Source organism: Denticeps clupeoides, chromosome 7 (assembly GCF_900700375.1).
Source record: "Denticeps clupeoides chromosome 7, fDenClu1.1, whole genome shotgun sequence".
NCBI classification, from domain to species: domain Eukaryota; kingdom Metazoa; phylum Chordata; class Actinopteri; order Clupeiformes; family Denticipitidae; genus Denticeps; species Denticeps clupeoides.
The window spans coordinates 17,991,014-18,013,143 of NC_041713.1; the positions used below are offsets into that span (position 1 = coordinate 17,991,014).

Sequence of the window (22,130 nt, forward strand, 5' to 3'; positions counted from 1 at the left end):
CTGGAGCGCGGTCGGACCGCCACCACAGCCCGTACCTGGATCTCTCCGGCCTCGGCCCCGTCCCTTGCCAGCCATGACTGTGATCTCAATTTCCTCTTCGGGCATCTCTGTAATCTTCTGAAGGAACATCTTCTCTAGAGCCTCAGCCATTAAAACAATATCATCCCCAGGCTGCAGGGGGTGACACCTCATTAGCACCACAACAAACGACTTCATAACATTCATGCTAACAACGCTGCACTATACCTTATTGTAGATATAGCAGTTGGTAAACATGGTGTTGAAGTCGTTGATACATTCTTTGGCGTTGGAATAGTAGCTGTTCTCAAGTCGCTTCTTGATTGTTCCCATGTCCATAGGATTTTTAATAATTTTGTAATAATCCTATTTATAAAAAAGTTGTGAATATTGATTGATAAAAGTCAATGACTTTCTCTCTAAAAAAAAATATCTTAGCAACATACTTGCATACTATATAGAATTCGACCATAAGCAGTCATCAACAGAATGAGACTTACAGGCAGGTTAAGCTTGACTGCATCTACAGGAGCCTGGAAGGGCCAGGAGAAGTTGTGCTTCCACAGGGTCTTCAGGACCACCTTCAGCAGGTACTGCAGCTGGTTGGTCTGGCGCTTTGGCCGGGAAATGGTGGCGGTCTCAGGGGGCGTAGGGTTAAAAGGTGTAGGGGGCTGGGAGGAGGGCTGCCCCTGGCCGCTGCTGCTGCTGCCGCCACCGCCAGATATCTGCGCTGAGTCCAGACCGTCCCCCATGCTGGCAGGGTGGAGCGCAGGCACAGGGGCGGAGGAAGGGGGGGCGGGGCACCAATCGTTCAGTCTCGAGCCAGGCGCGGACTCCACAGACAGAGCGCCGCTGATCCCATTGCACTCCTCGCTGGACTCTCTGGGGGCGGACGGGAACAAGGCAGAGATTAGGTGGGTCAGGAGCAGACCAATCACAGTGGCTGCGATGTCACACGATTACATTTCCACGGAGACCCGAGACTGGGGCATTGGGCTTGCAGCTACACTGTCCACACGCAGTAGATGTTAGAAGTATAAGCCAGGACAGTATTTTCCATGTCTGAAGAGGCAAATCTCATCTAAAGGCTTTAAATTAGCCATAAGCCACTTCAGTTGATTCAAATACCGCAAACCCAATAAATAATTTAATCTGTCAGGGCAAGTGGTACCAAACACATACAGAATCGTATTCCTTAAAAGTAACTTTTAAAATAAATGTGTGTACAACACCTGTGTTGGCTTACTTTTCTTTTGATGGGTGGAAAATCAGCATCGACATGAATTAAATATCAACCTGAGTTCATAAGAAGTAATCCCATTCATGCAAGCAGGTTTCATGACTAATTAAAAGCAAGTCACAGAGCGACAGTGTATAATGTAAATGATATCTTAATTAAGAATCATACCGTTCCATTAATAAATTTCCACAGCTCTAGCTGTGTAATGTTATTTATAATAGGAAACCCTTTGACCAATAAAAGCTTTTCAGATTTCACCATTTGCATTTAAAGCATTTGCAAGAGCATGAAACTATAACCTACAAGACCTGTGTAAAGCGGGAATCACGGGAACCGGGGTTGTGGTCCAGCTCCTGACTAACGTAGCGTAATGGGGTAAAAATCCTACAGCTGCTCAGAAACACCACTTTCAGATTAATATACCAAGCTACTTTCGCCCATAACACACTGTGCAAACATTACAAGACTGAGGTCCAGGGCTTCTGAGTGGCTTCGTTCTGACTTCAAAGTAATCCCCAACAACACACCCTGCTAACCAAAATCCACCCGATACGATCGGTCAACCAAATCGGTGCTACAAATGATTGTATTTTCTTGTCCACAAGCAGGGTGGGTGGTGACGTGACTCCGCCACACTCTTATGACCTCTGGTTAGGGTGGAGCAACGCAGACTAAAATCATATCACCAATATGGCAGAGTAGTGCAACAATAGAGTATATCATTACATCATTCATATTATCCTCATATATATTGTATTCAGTATTTGCAGTCAGACTGCAGGCATGATAAGATTACGTCACCATCATTATGAAGACATCACATGAAGAAACAGTCTGATGTGGTGTTGAGGAATTAAAATACGGCTGCCGTGCGTGATATACAGCCCAGTGCTGGAAAGTGATGTAGGTATGGATGGCTAGCCACGAGTGTCTGTTGCTCTCACGTTGCAGGGTGCCACCGCGCTCATAGTCCACCGACTCGTGTTTCGGCTGCAGCCCGAGACGCGTTTTGAAAACCGTACTCTTTGTTTTACAGAATCTCACGTAACAGCACACAGGTGTCCACCTGAAATAAAAGACAAACCCAGATGGGTCCTGAGCCAATCAATATGCTGAAACCGGAGGCTGTCACCAGGAGCACTTTAAATCATTAATATAATCTCTCGCAGGCAAAAAGGTGAAAGGTCAACAGGAAAGCCCCAAAAAACACGGACTGGTCTACAACGCGTTATCGGTTCAGAATGGCAGGAAACGCTGTGTGTGGAGGTGCACTGGACAGGCGGTGGGAGGTTCCGGTGTAGGTGGGTGTACTGGACGGCCCTCCCCCGTCTGAAGAGGAATTACGTGTTCCGTAGCTGCAGTGACCTCTCTGTGTCCCCCCCAATCTGTTACGCTATTGCTGTATTGCCAGCTGCTGTTTTACGAGGCGCAACTAAGGCAAGGGACCGATCGGGTCCAGGCCGTCCCCCATCCACCAATGGCTGTGACGCGTCACGTGATTACATTTCCATGGAGACCCGAGACAAGGCTGTTGGGTTTGCAACTACACTATCCACACATATTATATTAAGTATAAACCTGGAATTACGTTTTCCATGTCTGTAGAGGCACATCTCATATAAAGACTTTAAATTAGTCGTGTGTGTGTGTGTGTGTGTGTGTGTGTGTGTGTGTGTGTGTGAGTGAGTGAGTGAGTGTGTGTTTTTAAATGAACAGAAGTAGATTTTCCTTTGGCTTTGGCAGGCTCCACAACGTGGCTTTGCCTTGTGGAGGAGGCCGCTCCTCGTATCCTGGGAGTGTCCAGGATGTGGGAGACCCTCCTTCCTTCTTCTGAAAGGGAATGCTAGTCGGCAGTGTGCTCCAGAGATGTTCCGCTGTCTGGCCAACCCACCAAATAACGTCAGAGGGACTGCACTCAAGACGGAGCACAAAGAGAGCTAAGACACCCTCCAGACCCATGGTCACATGCTGCTCCACAAGCATTCCCCTAAAAATACTTCAGAGACGCAAAACAGCAAAATCACAGGACCAGTGGGGACCAGTTTGTAAGGAGCGTGTAGTCCATTAGCGTGGTGTCCCATCACCTTGTCTTCTCAGCGAGGGTTCTGACCGACACACACAGCTCAAGCCTCGTGTGGACCAAACAAAGGGAGGCTTCACAAGCCTAACTGGGCCCGTGTTGGATGACTCACCTTGTGACAAGATGAGCAACGCGGAGGATCACATGCCTGGAGGAACTGGCCGCTGAACAGCGTGACTCAAGCAGCAAGAATGCAAGAGCGTCTGGTACCTGCTACTTTCAGGCCGGCTCCGCGCACGCTTCCTCCGAAACCCCTCTCAAGACTAAATGCCTGCGAACGGCTGGGCGGGGCAACCCGAGCGCCGCCTGCGGCCCCTCTGAGGACACCAGACTTTCACCGTTGGCAAGTCGAGAAGACGTCCACAAGTCTACAGACGCGGGGCCCAGAATAGGCTACAACAGGCAGTCTGGAGGACTTCAGCTGGGTGCCACTGAGGAGACCAGACACACGTGCCTACTGCAGCTGGTGAATACTGGGCATGTGTACGCAGAGGAAGGGATCTACACACGATGCTTCATCATTGGCAGACATATCGTTCGATGGCTGCATTACGGAAAACAGTTCACTTGTGGTCAAAATAAAAAGAACATCCCTGCGGCAAGAAGGCACGAGAGCCAACAAGGCACATAAAGTATCAGTCTTGTGAATGTGCCAGAGCTAAAGGTCGTGTCGAAACGAAACATATCTTGTGAAAACACGTTCAGCTCAATGCCAAATAATGGCGCCCCTGGACCATGTTGTGAAACCAACCATGATAAATGGACTCCAGGTAGCCACATGTCGCCACAACAGCCCCAATGGTCTCGCTGTTTCAGGGCTGTTCAAATGTTTTTCAGCAGCACACTTTCTCTGAAAGAGATGCCGACTTGGGAGATTTTTGGTGACATTACAGTTCATATACCACACAACAGGAAACACTTCCTAAAAACCTTACCTGAACATGACCATCCAGTAGCATCACTGGTCATTGATTATTAGTGTCCAAGAATCGGCAACAACAAAATGTGTCCTCTGCTTTAACAATCACCCTTTGTGAGCCGTGGGCAGCCATGAAAGGTGCCCAGGGAGCAGTGTGTGGGGAGTGACCTATAGAAGTTGAGGGGGAAACTATGTCAACAGCACCATTCACCAACCACAATGTTTAGTGCAGACAGGAAGTTGTGTCAGTGTTTTTAAACTGGTTCTTCAGAGTCTTGCAAAAAAAATAAAAATAAAAAATAGCGCTCATTTTTACATCCAATCACGGAGCAACTGCAATGCTCAACTCATTTGGAAGCCATGACGGTGGAGATAAATGTTTTAGGGGAGGGGTGGGAAAATCTCTGGGCGGAAAAAATCATGAGAGGTAACCTTTCACCTTATGACGACACAAGGGGACCGTCTGAGCAAAGAAGAATGGCCAAAGCGCTCTTTATACATTTCGCCATGTCTAGCCCCTGCAGGATCATAGACCGGTGAGGGGGACGCATATTAAAATGTTACATTTTCAAGATAGGAGAACTTTAATACAAAAATGTAAGGCCTCAGATTTTCAACTTTAAGTTTTTTTTATTATTTCACACCAGATCTGTGGTAATGAGATCACCACAATTAAAACCACATCCGTTAGAGAGGTGTACATTTGGAACACGGCAGCAAACAAAGATGCATGATTTTTATTTCCACATTCATGCTCATTTGACCAGTCTCAAGGGATTGTTGAAAAGTGAAAAAAGAACCACAACCAGACTACCACAAACCGCGAGCCTCACTTAAGCACACGAACACCTCCAAAGCTGCGACATGGCACGTTCAACACGTAGTAGGCATTTAACAAGGCTGGACCCTGTAATGTTCAGTTAAGATTAAAACAGGCCTGGCTAATGAGGTTTTAAGATCACCCGAAAGGTCTACTATTCTAACAAATATATATATATTAAATGGATCATGTGGAAGTTGTGTAACAGCTACAGATTAATCAGCAAAGAAGCTTGCCAGGTAAAACGTGAAATATAACCTATTCTCCACATCTTCTTAGCCCTAATTCTGATTTTGCATAATACGAAATGTATATCATTTAAATTTGGTGCAGTAACTGGTGTAAGGATGATTCCACAAAATGGTCTTACAGTATTCACATTCAGCGTGTGGGTTTGCATGTTTTATAATGTGTGTGTGTGTGTGTGTGTGTGTGTGTGTGTGTGTTTATGAACTTGCACAACTGGAAAACTTGTATTCTTGCACCAAGCATGCATGCATTTATACTGTTAAAAAGATGTAGCAATTATTTGTTTGCATAGTGAACATATTCAGGCTAAAACCACAGCTTAATCATACATATGGGTTTCACATTAATACCCATAAGTGTCACATAAGCTACCATAAAGACATGGGTTGTGTTTATGATTTCACTGTGCTGTCTGAGTCATTTCATAAAGTCACCGCCCTGTCCCCTTCAGTGACAAGAATTACACAGCATTCAACTCACATTTCAGTTATGATGTCTTCATAAGCATGAGCTGCATTGTAAAAACCCAATTGTCATCACAAATATTGCTCCAGATGTAACAATAAAATGCATTCTAAAAAGTTTTCTTCGGTCCGCAAGATGCTATTTAGGCCACATGTGCAGCACCAAAGAGACGGACACCTCGGTCAAGCAGCATGAGAATAAATCACATCACGACAACACTACAATGTAGGCTACACATTCACAGTGAAATTGACATTTACGCTGTAATCCGCGCTATCTCAGTCCTGATTGACAATATCGCACCTGATGATCAGAATAAAGAGGCTGGAGCCAGAATCTCCTAAAGGTCTATTAATGTTCTGCAGCCTTTGCGCTATTTTTTAACTTTTTATTAAATCAGGTACAAGTGTACTTCTGCATACTGCATTTTAAAGGCCTATTCACAATCACTGTACACCTGAGTTTCTTGTAAGACTGGGACTGTGTGCAACACGGGACATTAAACTGAACTTTACCCCGTCAGCTCCCCAGGACAAAGTTCATGTAATGTCCGACTGGTTCCTGAATGGAACGTTCAGTGATCTCACTGTGAGTAAACCACCTCGGAGAATTAGTCAGTGTCATTACAAGAACAAGACAGTGAGCATCAAGACACAACAAGAGGTAGATACGGCAGTTCTGCCAGACACCACGCTCACTGGAAACATCATGAGTGTATCACTCCTCGTTGCTTACAAGTAAAAGTTATCTTAAATTCAGTTCAGTTCTGAAACTTCATAATAAAGGAGCATTAAATTTCTGACTCCACCAGGCACTTCTTATTGGACCAGTTATATGTTAATTCAGCAAATGTCATATTGTAGACTGAAATGAATAAAATACCTGTGCTGTTAACGCTGGCAGGTGCCATTTAAATTTATCCAGAGCGACTTACAATCAGGTGGAAAGCCACCCTGGAGACACTCAGGATTGAATGTCTTGCTCAGGGACACGATGGTAGTAAGTGGGTTTTGAACCTAGGACTGTGGTTTCCTGGTTCATACACGAGTGTTTCACCCACCAAGCTAATTAAAATCTGACACAAAGAACCTGAACAAGAAATCCAAAACTAAATCAAACACCAAGAACATAAATAAGCATGTATGTCCAAGAAATACAACGCTAGCATTTATGGTATACCATATATCAATTTAAAGCTGAACAAAACTGACCGAAGCAGAAAGCGCTCTTTCAACCGATTACTACATTGTTTTATAATGCATTATCAGCCCCAGTTTTTTTGAATTTTGTTAATAGAATCGTAAGCAAGTGTTACTTAAATTGTTATATGATCTAAAAAAAAAAAAAAAAAAAAAAATCATAATACAATCTAATTATCCCCAAAACCCTGTAAGTGATTGAGTGAATAGCTATAGTGACACGTTAAGGAGTTTTACAGCTAAATCTGACATGTTCTCTGTCTTTACTTTTTGCAATATTTAGCAATACAGGTTGTGGTATCACCAGCATCACAAATGCTGATTCCTAAGCCTGTGCAGTAATCTCAGTTTACCTTTATTATAACAAAATGACACTAAATCACCATGTAGTTGAGATATACCTAAAACAAAGTGTAAAATGAAGGCTCAGGGTTAAAGCCCATTATGTCGTCATTGTAGAAACTTTAAGCCATTGTCACAAATATTGATTGTTATTTTTATTGTTGCTTATGTGTAGGTGTAGACATGCTGGCATGTGTTGCTGTGTGTATTTAGTTTTTGTTCCACCCCTACCAGACAACAAAACGACCAGTGTTCATTCTTACGGATTTGAACTGGATATTGCAAAGAAATTTCAGGTGTAACTATGGTCCAAGTCAAAACGACAATGTTTTTCTCTGAAACACAAAAATGTCTATCCGATCTGGCCTTGCGTCCACATGGAAACAGCGTTTTAGTGGACCAAGAACGGTTCTATTTAAACACAGGTTCCAGTGTGAATATCCCTTTTCCACATATTTTAAAGGACTGCAATGCGGCTCTTTTTTGTGAAACTGCTGACATCCAACCTGACCTATAACCCTAAACAGATAAAACAGACAAATGTTGTCATACACAAAACATAACATGTTTGTTGGTGTGCTGCTGGAAGAAATCCTCTCTACGGTGCACCTTTCTAATGAAAAGACAAGGCTAGGGAACAACAACAATGTGTTTCAGATGTTTAATACACCATGGAGAAGTAGATGCAAAATGAGGAGAGCCCTTTGGGTGAAACCAGGGAGTTACAGCACCTCTTAAAAGGCCTGAAAATCGGTCCTGTGCGGACGCAGGTTTAGAAGCGTTCTAGAGAAAAGCATTCTCTTGTGGTGAATGTCTACATTCAAGGATCACACTAGATCAACATATAAGATAAGATTGTCCTTTATTAGTCCTATACAAATAGTCTGTGCTCTGAGTTTAACGTATATGATCAAAATCATTAATTGTAATGAAACAAATCAGCAGTACCACTGCTACCTAAGGCTGGGCCATTATATAGGTGTTTGGTGATTTGAAATTTATATGAAGACACGTGGCTGCCAGATATCCGGAAGTCTCCCGGACGTTCCAGGAATCTCCAATGCTTTAACAGCATCACCCCCCAAGCATGTGTACGTGTGGATCACTGCTTGTTTTTCTGATTGCATAGACAAACCGCATCCTGATTGGTTTACTTTGCAAAATAAGCAAGAAAAAGTTTAGAAAGCACTGGCATAAACTAACAAAAAGCAAAATGGCTGAAAATGGAGAGCCAATGGGGACCGCTACCTCCAATGGGGACCGCTACCTGGCCCTACTGCTACCTCCAGATATCTTCTGCAACAGCGTCTACCATCTGGAACTCCTGACCAGTCCAGTTTAGGAAACACGGACATTTTATAGCACAAGCCATGTTGACAAAAGTGATGTTTTAGTTGAACAAACTCAAATCCTGGGTAGCCATCTCCACAGATTTATCAGAAAACATCATATTGAAACTTTAGACTCACTGTCTTTGGGCTACAACATAAAAAGAGACAGATTAATAGTAAACTCTATATAAATGTTTAGATGCAGGTTGATGTATATATACACGTATGTCTGTGCAAAATACATACATACATACATACAACAAACAATGCATATAAAGAATTAGCTCTTTATTTGCTGTAACCATTCATGTAGAAAATGATGAAATTAAAAAGAACAATGCAGACTAACACTAAAATATCAGATAAAAATAATGCTATATTCCAAAAAGCAAATGTTGTTTGGCAGATACAACAATAAGATGTGGGAGTAGCCTAGTGGGAAAGACACTCACCTATGAACCAGAACCCAGGTTCAAACCCCACTTTCTACCATTGTGTCCCTGAGCAAGACGCTTAACTGTCCCTGTAACTACTGATAGTAATTCACTCTGGATAAGGGTGTCTGAGAAATGTAAGATGAAACACCAAAACATCTCACTGGGAGAAACAGAAACTACAGCCTCACAGATAATCACATTTCAGAATTCTGGTTTCTGCAGGTCAGAAATGACACTGCTTGTTAATGGTTTGCCTTACAATGATGACATGAAGGAACAAGACTGAAAACTGGCAAGTACTACACATTATTCTTATAATATTATGCAATTACTGTGCACACACACACACACAGTTACCAAAACAAATTATAAGCTTGCTAACTTGTGTGCGATGAAGTTAGCAAACAGGTTTTGCTAAAAACAAAAGCAGACCTGAAGGGAGGATGCACCCACCACACATCCTGCAGCTCCAAGCCTCTTTGGAAAATGAGCTGACCTTTGACCTAGACATGGCTCATTAACAAACTGCTATGGAATGTTTGCTCAGGAGGAAGTGACTGGTTACTTCAAAGCAATGTCACACCAGGAAATCTGGTTCTGCAGGCAAACCGGGCCCCACTGTCACGCATACTACACAGAACGGGAAAAAATGATAAACACATGAGCAGAGAAGGCAAAACGTTGGCATCTCCCATATAACAAAACCATTCAGCTTTCGTAGAGATCAGGCCCATCAGCCTGTCTTTTACTACGCTTACTGGTAAAGGACAAGGCCTTCTGGGTATCTGCCTGAAAGCAAATGCATTAATAATAAATGCATCTGCACTGTCAAGACCCAGACCACCACTCCTACTTCCGTCCTGCACATCTCCTCTTTCACACCCGGGCCTCAGCGTTCCTGCACTCTTCAGTAACTTCTCGTTTTAATACGCTTCAAACACCAAAGTAGGACTGTGAAGGTCGGGACAGTGGAAGTGGGACGACAGTCAACCGCCAAATAAGAGACAAGCACGCTCCGAAGAGACGGCTCAACACCGCAGAGGATAAGTGCCGGAATCCCATGAGCGCAGCGTGCCCAGCTCTCCGCCTTTTCCCGTTAAAACAGCTGGCCCATTAGGCAAGTACGCTCAAGTCGAGCCCCTGCCAAGTCATGCTACAAGGTCATGGAGCAACCAATCCACACACGTCACTACTACACCAACTCAAATCCACCCAATCTTACACGGTTTACAAATCCAAATCCTTTACATGATATTTACAGCCAGGCGGCCGTAAACCTGTCCTCAACCAGCGAAATCGGTGTGTGTGTGTGTGTGTGTGTTAGAGAGAGAGGGGCGCGCCGTGTCGCTAAACTGCAGCTCTTTCCAGAGGACGGGTTTCCAAACACTAGCCACCACCCCACCTTCCTCCGAAACCCCCCTCCTCTTACACACACAGCCCACCAGGAGGCTGGTTATTCAGGCCTTTTTAGGGGGTTTTCTTTGCCAACAAAGCAGTTCTCTCACCTCAACGTGTGTGTTTTGGTGTAAAATAGTATAAATTAAATATGCGCACGCACACAGCATATAAACTAAAAAAATGATCGTGAAATGAACAGAGACTCCCTGCCACTAGCCAAAACAAACATGGTGACTGCCCATACAGAAATGGAGAAATGGAGCGAATTCAAAATGCGGACATTACCTTTTCACGGCCACTGAATAATGTGCAATTTTTTCCAAAAGGGCGTCCAGTGTCTGAAAATCCAGCAAGTCGTTTGATTTGGAATGCATCTTGAAATCCATTTACGGGCTGAAGACAACGAGAAGACAAAACCAAAAACGTCTTTTAAAAGGAAGGGTGGAGGGGGGGAGAAAAGTTTGCTCTTTTCCCTCGCTCTTCCCAAAAACACAGGAAGCCTTCGTTCTCAAAGTCTCCAGCACAGACATGTGTATCCCCCCCCCCCAGAAAAAAAAGCACCCAGCTTAGATCCCAAAAACTGCTGTTAATCCATATTGCAAAGCCGTCTTTGGTCCGGAAGGCAGGACCGGAGGTGGGAAGGTCTCGGCCGAAGCGAGGAAGGGAGGCCTGAGCCCGGCTGGCTGGCTGGGTTAGCTGTGCGCGCCGGTCTTCGCCCGACCCCCTCCCCCTACCAGCAGCACAACGGCCCAGTTGCCACAGGCACTTCGCCCCATTGTACGTCCACCCCGGGACTCCGGCGCTCGTGTAAACTGAGCCAGGGAAACGGTGCGAGGAGGAAGGCCGGCGGCGGGAATATTTTGGAGAAAAGCCGCGAGGATGCGGTCCGGAAAAAGAGAGCGTTTTTCTTCGGCTCCTTCGCTCTGTCGCTGGGAGCGGCGTGCTTGTACTCGCCGCTGAAAATGGCTTAGCTGCTTCCTCATTGAAAACAGTCTCTGCCCACAGAGCCCGCCCTCCCTCGCTCGCTCTCTCTCTCTCTCTCTAACCCCTCCCTTCTCTTTCCCCATCAATAGCGCGAGGTTCATCCCTCCCTCTCCGCCTTCCTTTCTCTCTCTCTCCAACACACACACCTTTAGTTCCCCAGCCCCCACTATTACCCTCCTCCTCTTGCACGCCACCCCTCCCCCACTCGCCACAGAGCGAGCCGCCGCTCCCCCCCCCTCCATTACCAACACCGCCCCCACCCAGCCTTTCCCGAAATCAAGGGCTGCCTTATCTGCTCTGGCCCTCCACAGGCCTCGCTCACATTCACACATGTCTAGACTCCGATACAAAAGCCCGTACGCTGACGCGGCTTTCCTGCTGACAGCCAGCAGGCCGGAGGAGGAGGAGGAGGAGGAGGAAGGACCAGCCGAGAGACGGGAGCTGGAATAATTAATAGGGAACAGTCAGGGGAGTGGAAGGACTTCCGTGCACTTCCTTCAAACGGAAAAAGAAAAATGTAAGAAGATACATTAGGATAAATACACGTCTCACACTCAGTAACGAAGGATGACATGCTAACGGGAGATGAATGAAAGAAATGAAGAATCAGAAAGGGTCAGAGGTTACAGCCCTGTTTTGTTGTTTTCGCCACCATGTGCTCGCGACACTGTTAAAACGTCAACGTGCCACAACCTGCACCTCACGCCAGCGTGACAGAATTACGTCCTGAGAGCCGAACCCCTCATTTGCCCCCCACCCCCCCAAAAAAAAGAAAAAACACACAAACACAACACAGAGAAGAGAAGAGAGGCAGCGAACAAGGGGGTGGAGGGCAGACACACTTCACTGTGATGAAGAAGCCTGGGGTACTTATCATCATCCGTGGGAATACGCTCACGCCGGGGTGGGACGAGTAAGACTTAGGGACCCACTTATCAATGCTGAACGTAACCCCACCCCAAAAAGCAGAAACTATTTTCTTTATGTTCATGACAATTGACTGCATATTATTACACCGCCTTTTTACATTACAGTAATCATGTAGGAAAATCCAATTAAGGGACAACAGAGTTTAACTGCAGTCTAGTTCATGGTGTAGTAAATAAAACAGTAAATAATACACCTATTAAAACCAACATTGACATGTGCCTCACTCATAATAACTTAGGGCAAGTGTCAGTAAAGATTGATTCATAGCTTCATAAGCTGAACAAGCCAAACGGTTATTCCGCTCTTATTCTGTTCATTCTTAGAAGGTGGCAATTAGTCTCAGGCTTTACTTTTTCCCCCGAAAAGAATACAGAGAGTTTATGTAATCTGTCATCAAGCATGCAGTGCAATTAAATCCCCCGGCCAGACAAGCTAAAACGCACATTTTAGCCCAGGAAATTATTTCAACTGTTATTTAACATTCATTCTGATGAGATAATATATTTTATTGAGAATCATTCCTCCCTGCTAATGAACAAGCATCAGAGCCACTGACATTTTATCAAACAGCACTAATCTCTTCACTTTAGACTTGATCGGCGTGCATGTGGGGGGAATCACGTCCTCCAGGCCAGATGAGCAGATAGAATCTCAAGGAACAGATGTGAGGAAGAGGAACCTCTGTGCCCCTTCCTGAAACCTAATCTGTGCCGGGTCCACACATCGGCCCTCAGATTCCCACTTTTAGTGTAAAACACAGACAGCAGGAGGCTTCGGTCATTTTGCCCTGGTGCATCGAACCTCCCCAAACGTTTACAACGAGGTCAGGAAGTGCAGAACACAATTACTCAAGGCACGTGTCTGTGTATGCACACACACAAATGCCTGAATTCTTATGGTGCCTGGTCACTGGCAATACAACCCCTGACCTTTCACCTCCACACTTAATCTTCTCTTCAGAGAGGGGAAAAATCTATCAGGCAGTCAAACACACATACACATATATCTATCTATATATACACATATAAAAGAATAGAGTATGAATTGCCCCAATGCTTCTCAGTCACCATTCTGACTGTATGACCTCAGACACCCTGCTTGTGGACATTAACCCCAAAACCAGCATCTGTGGGCTGCTCTCTGCAAAAACCGAAATTTCACAGATGCTGCAGCAGACAAGCTTGGCCCTACCAGGCCCTCCACCCTGCCCACGTGCCATATGCAGCCCCCTCAGAGACAATACAGCAGCTGCCAGAGCCACAATGCACCAGCCCAGCCGGATTCATGGGAGGTTGAGGCGTCGCCAGGGCCATTCGGGGGATGGGGGAGGTGTGAAGGGTAGAAACTGAAGGCTGGGGTGGGGAAGGAAGGGGGAAGGGTGGCTGGATGCACCATTAGCAGGTTGGGGTAGGCAGGGTCAGAAGGGAGATCGGTCCCAGCGAGGAAGCGCCCGCAGACTTCAGGGCTCATTAATCATTGGTGTGTTCGGAGCAGCCAAATCCAAGAGGACTCGGGGCTGCAGCAGAACAGGGGCGAACGTGGGGCCGTGTGTGTGTGTGTGTGTGTGTGTGTGTGAGAGAGAGAGAGAGAAGGGACGTGGGGGGTGGTTTCGCTTGCATCATTTGATTTGGATGACAGTCTTATCCAGAGCGACTTCTATTCACCTTTTTACAGAGTCAGTTGCCCTGGATTAAAAAATAAATAAATAAAAATGTAAGGTTTTATTCTGGAGCAAATGAGGTTGGAACCTGCGGCTTTGTAAAGAGTTGGTTGACCGAGTTAGTAGAGATCCTCTTTATTTTCCTCCAACCAGGAACACCAACCCCTTGGATGGTTTCTAGTTGAGGTCTAACGCCAATAACTCTCTGGAGCAGCGGGACACGCCCTCTGCCTCCAGGGACATTCCGTGTGAACGTTAATGAACTAGCCTGTCAACCTCTTCCTATAGCAATGAACGATTTCAACGCTTCATTTCAAGATAAAAAGTCCAAAACAACCAAAACCAACAGGTGACTTCTGGGTGGGTTTCAGTACATTGCAGAAACCAGACGTTGAGCTAAAACCCATGACCTGGATACTGATTGGTCAGATGCATAATGACAGTTGCATTAAATGTTTTTAATTTAAAACTCATCCCGACTATTTGCTGTGTGCGGAGCTAAACACATTATGTTAACTATCAGAAAGGTCAAAATGTGACTTACATTTTTAACTCCTTTGTGCAGACTCCCCTATCTGAGTGAGGTCATCTTCTCCGGTGTTATTCAGCCAAAGAGCTGAAGTCCCACGGGGAAAAAAACACCCAAAGTTTCCCAGCCTCAACCCCTGAGTGTCTCTCCTGCAAAAAGAGATGTCAGGTGTCAAACACACACACACACACACAAGATGCATAAAGCGGTCCTCTCTACACATCTCCTAGCTCAACAGAGCTCAAGTCACCACAATAATTGTATTATTAAACAGTGCTATATAGAACAAAGCATGTGGTTTGAAATGTTGTAGCTCACGTCAGTTCGGTTGACTGACAGAGCAGCCGAACCGATCATGTTGCCTTTCTTGCCCCAGAGTGCCTCCGCTGTGTGGGACGCTGCAACTACACAGATGCAGCAAACATATCCGGCGGGACGAGGTCTGAGCAGAGGTATTTCATTTCTGTGCAGGTACACTTTTGAACAGAGGAGAAGGAGACCCTTCTTCCTGTCTACGTATCAGTCAACTTGTCCCGCCCCAAAGCAACTCAATGTCCTACAATGCCGTTAGAACTTAGCCTAGCAATTCTCTGGGGGAAAAAAATGAAACCAAACGTCTGTAATATTTGCACTTTTACTTATTCCTAATATTTGTGTACTCCGATAATGTGGATAATCTTTTAAATGTCAATGTATTTAAAAACCTTCAGGTTGTGCGGACATTTGAAACACTTACCTCTTGGATGTACATTTTTGAATAATTTTAATGAAATTCAAAGCAAATTATCATAACAGAGATATTCAAAGTTCAGTTTATATATTTTATATTGAAAAGTGCATCGGGCTTAATTAAAATATTCATACAATGCACCACAGTTTAACTCTTAGTACTGGCCATCATATGTTAAACTGAACAGCACTTTTAGTTTTTAGACGAGCATCATTGTCGTCCCGTGCATCACACCATTTTGGTAGTTTTAGTTGCATATATTGGTGTTGCACAAACATTATTTTATTACAGCGTTGGACCATTTTGACACCCATTATACACTGAAATTTTTGATGCAATAGTTTTGTCTGAATGCTTATAGAGTTCACAGAATTTTATTGTGAAAGTTGGTTTTAATAAGTGAGTCTAGTTTTCTGTGTCCTGAGCATCACATGGCAAGTTTTCAAACTGCTTGTATGGCTTTTGTCATAACTTTACATTGAACTACACAGTAATAAGGCACGACAAGTACTACATACATGTCACACTTGTTCATAGTTATGACTACTAGTTATGGGGATATGGTTATCAAAATGTCCTGTGCATAACAGATAATCGTCGTATAGGCTCATCTTAGAACACTGTGGTTGGAAGTACTGTCATAACTAAGAAGTCCTCACTTTTGCTAGTGTCATGCCTTACGACAATAGAAAAACAGGAGGTAGAGATGTCACAAATTGCAAAAGACATGATGCCTATAAGCACTGTTGAAAACTCAGTTAAGTGAGTAAAATGCTCCACCCTCATTACCATCTCCCTGTCCCAGCAGTGGCCCTACAGTACATGTATGTTCAAAGTTTGACAAATGTTTTACCTAAAATTTATACCACGTCTTTTAGAAATAAAGAACATTTACATTTACAGCATTTATCAGACGCCCTTATCCAGAGCGAATTACAATCAGTAGTTACAGGGACAGTCCCCCTGGAACAATTTAGGGTTAAGTGTCTTGCTCAGGGACACAATGGTAGTAAGTGGGACTCGAACCCGGGTCTTCTGGTTCATAGGCGAGTGTGTTACCCACTAGGTTACTACCACCGACTGGGTGGTAACAAATAGTGATCACCACCATATTGCAGGGTCATATATGAATGCAATGAAAGCTGAATAGAATAAAGTGCCACTGGCCGCTCATTTTAATTACATTTCATTAAAAATGTAATCTAATGCAACATCTCCATAGGAACATCCCTGAGACAGGGGCTGAAGGAGACTACAAGCACAATCCTTGTCCCTTTATCCTTAGGCCCTCATCCTGAGGTAAAATTAACAATTACACCAAAGATGGTGTTACCATGGTTACTCAGCCAGAAAGACTGCTGCAACCGGAAAAAAACACACGCAAACTGGTGCGCCAGTGACGAACACACACACACACACACACACACACACACACACACACACACACACACACACACACACAGTCCCTTTGGCTAACATTTAAGATCATTCTGGAGAACTACAATAGGTACTTTCAATGGTTGAAAAGGCTGAGGTGTGTGTGTGTGTGTGGATGTTCGTAGAAACAAAACCACAATACATAGAAAGAGTCAAAGGTCTTTACTTCTGTGTAACACCACACACTTCATTAGAACAGTTTCACTACCAATGCACTTTGCACTGCTTCAGTACACAATTATCCATGGCGAGTGCAAAAAACACATGGGTTATTCATTGATGAAAGTGCATGGTCGGCCCTTGATCAATGTCTTGATTTCAATCATTTTTGTTTGCAGCACTTAAGATTGATTTTTTTTTGCCCGGTTCTGTGCAATGTTGTCATCTCAACAGAACAGAAAATCACAATAATAAAAATGTGCTTCAGGTCATCTTTTCAAACCTCTACACCCATTCTGAACCCAGCTGACAGTCTGATGTAGGGCTGGCGATTATACAATCATGATCAAAGTTCGCGATCAGCTTCGAGCATTTTTCTCAACCATGATAATATTTAGCATGTTTTCAGTGTACTTACATTACTTTTAAATGGAGACATGCAGCTGCCAGATCTCAATTCTCACAGAGTTCTGGGAGTCCCGCATATTGATAGCGGCTACCTCAAGCTGGCAAACTGGAAAAAAAAATACTCCAGAAACTAGAGCAAGCAAACAAGAGCATGCAGGCAAGACAGTAGCAAATACATTACACACTTGAGAGTAGCGCAAATAGAACTGAATGAGTGAGTGAGAGTGAGCAAACGTTTGTATGTGTGGATCACTGTGTGTTGCCTGTTCACGTAGCCCATTCTAGCCAGATTTCTAGCTAAATCTGACCAATAAGATTTCAGTGCAGGCAGGCTTTTAATAAACTGAGGTATGAAGGTTTTTGCTGGTTGGGATGTCTGGGTTGCTGAGGCGCTGGATCACAGAAGCAATGCAGGCAAGACCACGTGATGTAGTTCACTGCATAAAAGCGAAAACGGCAGAAAATGGAGCCAAGGAAGGCAGCGAGCGTCATGCTATTATATGGTAATAACATGGTTTCTCTGGCTTCTTTGGTTTTAGTCTGTCAAAATTTGCTATATTGCCCAGAACTAGTAAATTATCTGTCCTCAAAACCCCTGTCCCCACAGTCATTTGGAAGTGATTTGGATGACTAGTCTGCATAACCCGACCAATCGGTTGCCGTTTAGGGAGCGACGCCGCAACCAATCATCCTTCGTGCTAGGAAACAGATGAACAGAATTTATCAGCTGCCACTTGCTCTTTGACTTAACTTTATATAAATATATGCTATATTCATGCCCTGTGCAATGGATCCACAGTACATTTCTGCAGTCAACAGGAAACGCCTCCTTTGAAACCTTCATCACTTTCATGTGACCCCAGCCTAAGAGACGCTAGCGGCAAAACAAAGTGATTGTCTTTTTCACATTGTACAGAGTAAGACAAGAAGTGGCATTTACTTAAGATATGGAGCTCAAAAATCGAATTAATCCAGAAGTCAAAAACCCAGTTATGAGCTACCACTGAAATTTTTTAAATAGCCATACCCCATCTATAATCACAGTACCCCAAGAACCTGTTGCATCTGACCTTTGGATAAATGAAGAGGGAGGGGCTACTATTTGCTTATCTAGAACAGCAAAGAGGAAAATGCAGCCTGCCAGTCAGACACACAGCTTTTTGGACTGAGTAGCCATCTGAGACAATTAACTGCTGCGGCCCAAAGGGGAGAAAAAGACTTTATGCCTGCGCTCATCAATATGCAGCAGTGATCTTTTAAAACATTTACACATTGTCAATCTAACATGTACACATTCACACCAAGGGATGGGAATTAATAACTGGTTAGTAAATAGTGCATGCTGGCGAGGATGTCACTGGCCATTGAACTAGATGCCTGGCGATGCAAAAGTACAAAAAAAAAGTACAAGGTTCAGAATTTAATGAGATTAATATCAGCTATTTCAAACAAACAGTAAGTGCTATTTTCCATAAACAATGTCATTAGAGTCATGTAATTCAACAATGAACCTTCAAATCATTATTTAAATGCATGAAACCCCATCAGAAAAAAGGTAACCCCCAAGTCTTTTCTCACTGTTGTGAAATTGCAAAGGTGTGTGTAGACATACACACACACACACACAAATAAACCACTAAGCATTGTCAGCACACATACGAACAGGCGGGGCAGTCTATTGAAATGACATGACAGCAGCAACAAGTGTATATTGTTTACATGTAGGTAAAGCAATAATATGAACAGGAATACTATGTGAATGAGAATAAAGCAATTGAAAATTGCTTTATCCTTATAGATAGTCAACTAGATTTTGCTTTCTGGGTGTGAAGAGGCAGATAGTTTGTCAGGAGATCAAGTTAACATATAAAAGTATACAAAGCACCTAAAGCCCCCCCCCCAAGACCTCTGACAGCATGCCAGGGCGAACTGCAATCAACTTCTGGGCCAAATCCTGACCGATGGAGACCCATTCCTTCCTTATCACTGCTTGGAGTTTGGGAGAATTTGTCCAACCAACTCATGAGGATTGACCACAAGTTTGACCATGGACCCAAAATTTCAATGTTTTGTTCCCTCAGCCATTTAGTAATAACTTGGCCTTATGGCACGGTACTCAATCATGCTGGAAAATGCATCGTTCACCACCAAAACATTCTTGGATGGTTGGGAGAAGTTGCAGTCGGAGGAGGTTTTGGTACCATTCTTTATTAGTGTTCTATAGGCAAAATTGTGAGTGAGTGAGCCCACTTCCTTGGATGAGAAGCAGCCCCACACATGAATAGTATACTTTACTGTTGGCACGAGACAGGACTGATGGTGGCGCTCACCTTTTCTACTCGATCATTTTTCCAGATGATTCCAGCCCCCAAAAATTGGAAAGGAAAAGTTTTTACCCCAGTCCTCAGCAGTCCAATCCCTGTACTTTTTGCAGAATGTCAGTCTGTCCTTGATGAGAAAAGGCTTCTTCGCTGCCCTTCTTGACACCAGGCCATCCTGAAAGTCTTCGCCTCACTGTGCATGCAGATGCCCTCACACCCGCCTGCTGCCATTCCTGAGCAAGCTCTCTCCTTGAAGTTTGTGATGATCTGATAAATGGTTGATTTAGGTGCAATCTTAGTAGCAGCAATATTCTTGCCTGTGAACTTTTATGCAACACAGTGATGACCTCACATATTCCTTGCAGGTAACCATGGTTAACAGAGGAAGAACAATGATTTCAAGCATGACCCTCCTTTTAAAGCCGCCAGTCTGCTCTTCTAACTCAATCAGCTTGACAGAATGATCTCCAGCCTTGTGCTGGTCAACATTCTCACTTGTGTTAAAGAGAGGATCACTGAAATGATCTCAGCAGGTCCTTTTGAAGCAGAGTTGAGATGCAGTTTTTTGGGGATTGAGTTCATTTTCATGGCAAAGAGCGTCTCTGCCTTTTCTGGAGTTTATGCTCACAAGCATAGGCAATTAAACGCTATGTATTTGTTTCATTGTCAAAACTTTGGTCACGACTGTAGATAACATCTTTGTAATGTACAAAAACAATTAATTATGAATTAATTATTGATTGTCAAATATAATCATACATTGTTGGGTTCTCACAGCCTTAGAATGAGTCCTTTATATACCAATGAAAATGAATGAGAACATTTGGAGGCTTGTACATGGAGGGATATGAACAAAAACAAAAAGATGGCAATGGGCAGTGGTGCCACTGAGACAGGTACTATAATTATAGTCAATTTAATTAAACTGTGACAACATGCAAATTCAAGCATTAAGTGAAGAGGGGAGCTTAAAAGACATCTAAACCATGAGTCACTTTTATCGGTAAATATACAAAGGAGAGAAATATAAATATATATATAAAATAATAATAATAATTTGTTACATAATGTTGTTTCTACATAAATAACTCGTTTGTCCACTTTACGCCACCATACATATCAATGATTAGTCTACGAGGCTGTCCAAAACCATGACAAAGCAACAACTTCGCAACCTGTTTTACTGACAACTCGCCACACATTAACATTTGGCAGGCATTAAGTTTAATTACGTAAGCATTTCTCTGAGAATTAAGGCCTTTCAGAAAATTGCCATTGCTCCCATAACCAATGTTAGTCATGTAGATATCACAAAGTAAAAGGGAAAAAAACTTTTTACAGCTAAATGCATTTTTTTTTTTTTTTTAAAATGTGAGCTAAAAAGCGATACATAAACAGTTACGTTCTAATTAGTCAAACTAGTTAAAAAACGAAGCCTGGACCAGTCAGGGGAGGAGGCAAATCAAACACTGAATTATGGACACCTTTTACATGGTATTATTATTGCTGACAAAGCAAAAAGAACTACAACTGGTGGAAAAGTCGATTTTTTTATTTTATACGTGTTTTTTGCAAAGTTAGTGTATATTGTGTTTACTAGAAAACCAATCGTAAAATTAGTAGCTTTGATGGACTTTTACTTGTGCTGATATTTAAAGAAAAAAATATCCCCAGCTCCAGCAAAGCAACAGCATTTATATCAATTATTGGCTTGGGAATTCCAAACAAACTCTTTCAGAGCATAAATTCAGAAAGGAATGAGGTCAACTGAGCCCCTTTGCTAAACCGAGACGCTGAGGTGCTACCTCAGGTAGCTCAAAAATGCCCACAGACACACACACACACCACAACGCCCGTGTTCGTCTCCGGACGGAATCAGACGCGTGAGCATTCGGTTTCATATTCGCAGCAACGTTGCTGGGTCCTTACAGTCGATTCTTTAACAGCGCGCAAACAACTCTCCCCTCCTCGCCAGTCCTCCGGGGAGCGTACAAAATGGCGACTGCGGCCAGCGCTGGGTCCTTGTTTAAAGACCCGAACAGCGCTGGCGGACACACAGTTCGGATAACGTTTTCAGGGGAAGCCCAACACACACACACGGCGGGGAAAACGTCGCCGCGAAGACTACGCGCGGTGTTTTAATCTGCGGCTCTGCGCGGCAACACTTCGAGGACTCGAAGTAGCCCGAGCTAGCTCGCTCGGCTAATTACGTCAGCAGCGTCTTCTGCCGTGGTTGCCAGACCAACACAGAAAGCCTTTATCAGAACGACAAACTAGATCGCTAAAACGAATGGGGCCAGCAGCAGAACAAGCATAAAATAGTGTTATACTGATCTGGAGGGGTTGATTTGGGGGAGAATGCACGTCAATCTTCCGCAACTTTCGGTGTGCATCTGCGACGACTTGTTCACATATTTGGCAACACGGCATTCAGCGCGTAAATCATTGCGTACATGAGGCGCCCGTATATCCTT

The 22,130-nt window shown here is 43.9% G+C and overlaps 1 protein-coding gene across 11 annotated transcripts in view; it reads right to left on the reverse strand.

Moving 5' to 3' along the window:
- Positions 1-22,130, reverse strand: part of brd4 (bromodomain containing 4) — a 30,178-nt gene that overhangs the window by 7,337 nt on the left and 711 nt on the right. For 4 of the 11 annotated variants that reach the window (XM_028985011.1, XM_028985005.1, XM_028985002.1 and 1 more), the window contains exons 1-4: positions 10,784-11,521; positions 519-900; positions 247-384; positions 36-171 (exon numbers count right to left, since the gene is read on the reverse strand). In XM_028985011.1, coding sequence (XP_028840844.1) covers positions 36-171; positions 247-384; positions 519-900; positions 10,784-10,884 — 757 coding nt within the window. In that variant the 5' untranslated portion in view covers positions 10,885-11,521. Of the gene's footprint in view, positions 1-35; positions 172-246; positions 385-518; positions 901-1,264; positions 1,422-10,348; positions 10,391-10,783; positions 11,523-14,616; positions 14,751-17,345; positions 19,847-22,130 lie in introns of those variants that run through there. The other 7 variants (XM_028985008.1, XM_028985007.1, XM_028985003.1 and 4 more) reach the window with 7 other exon arrangements.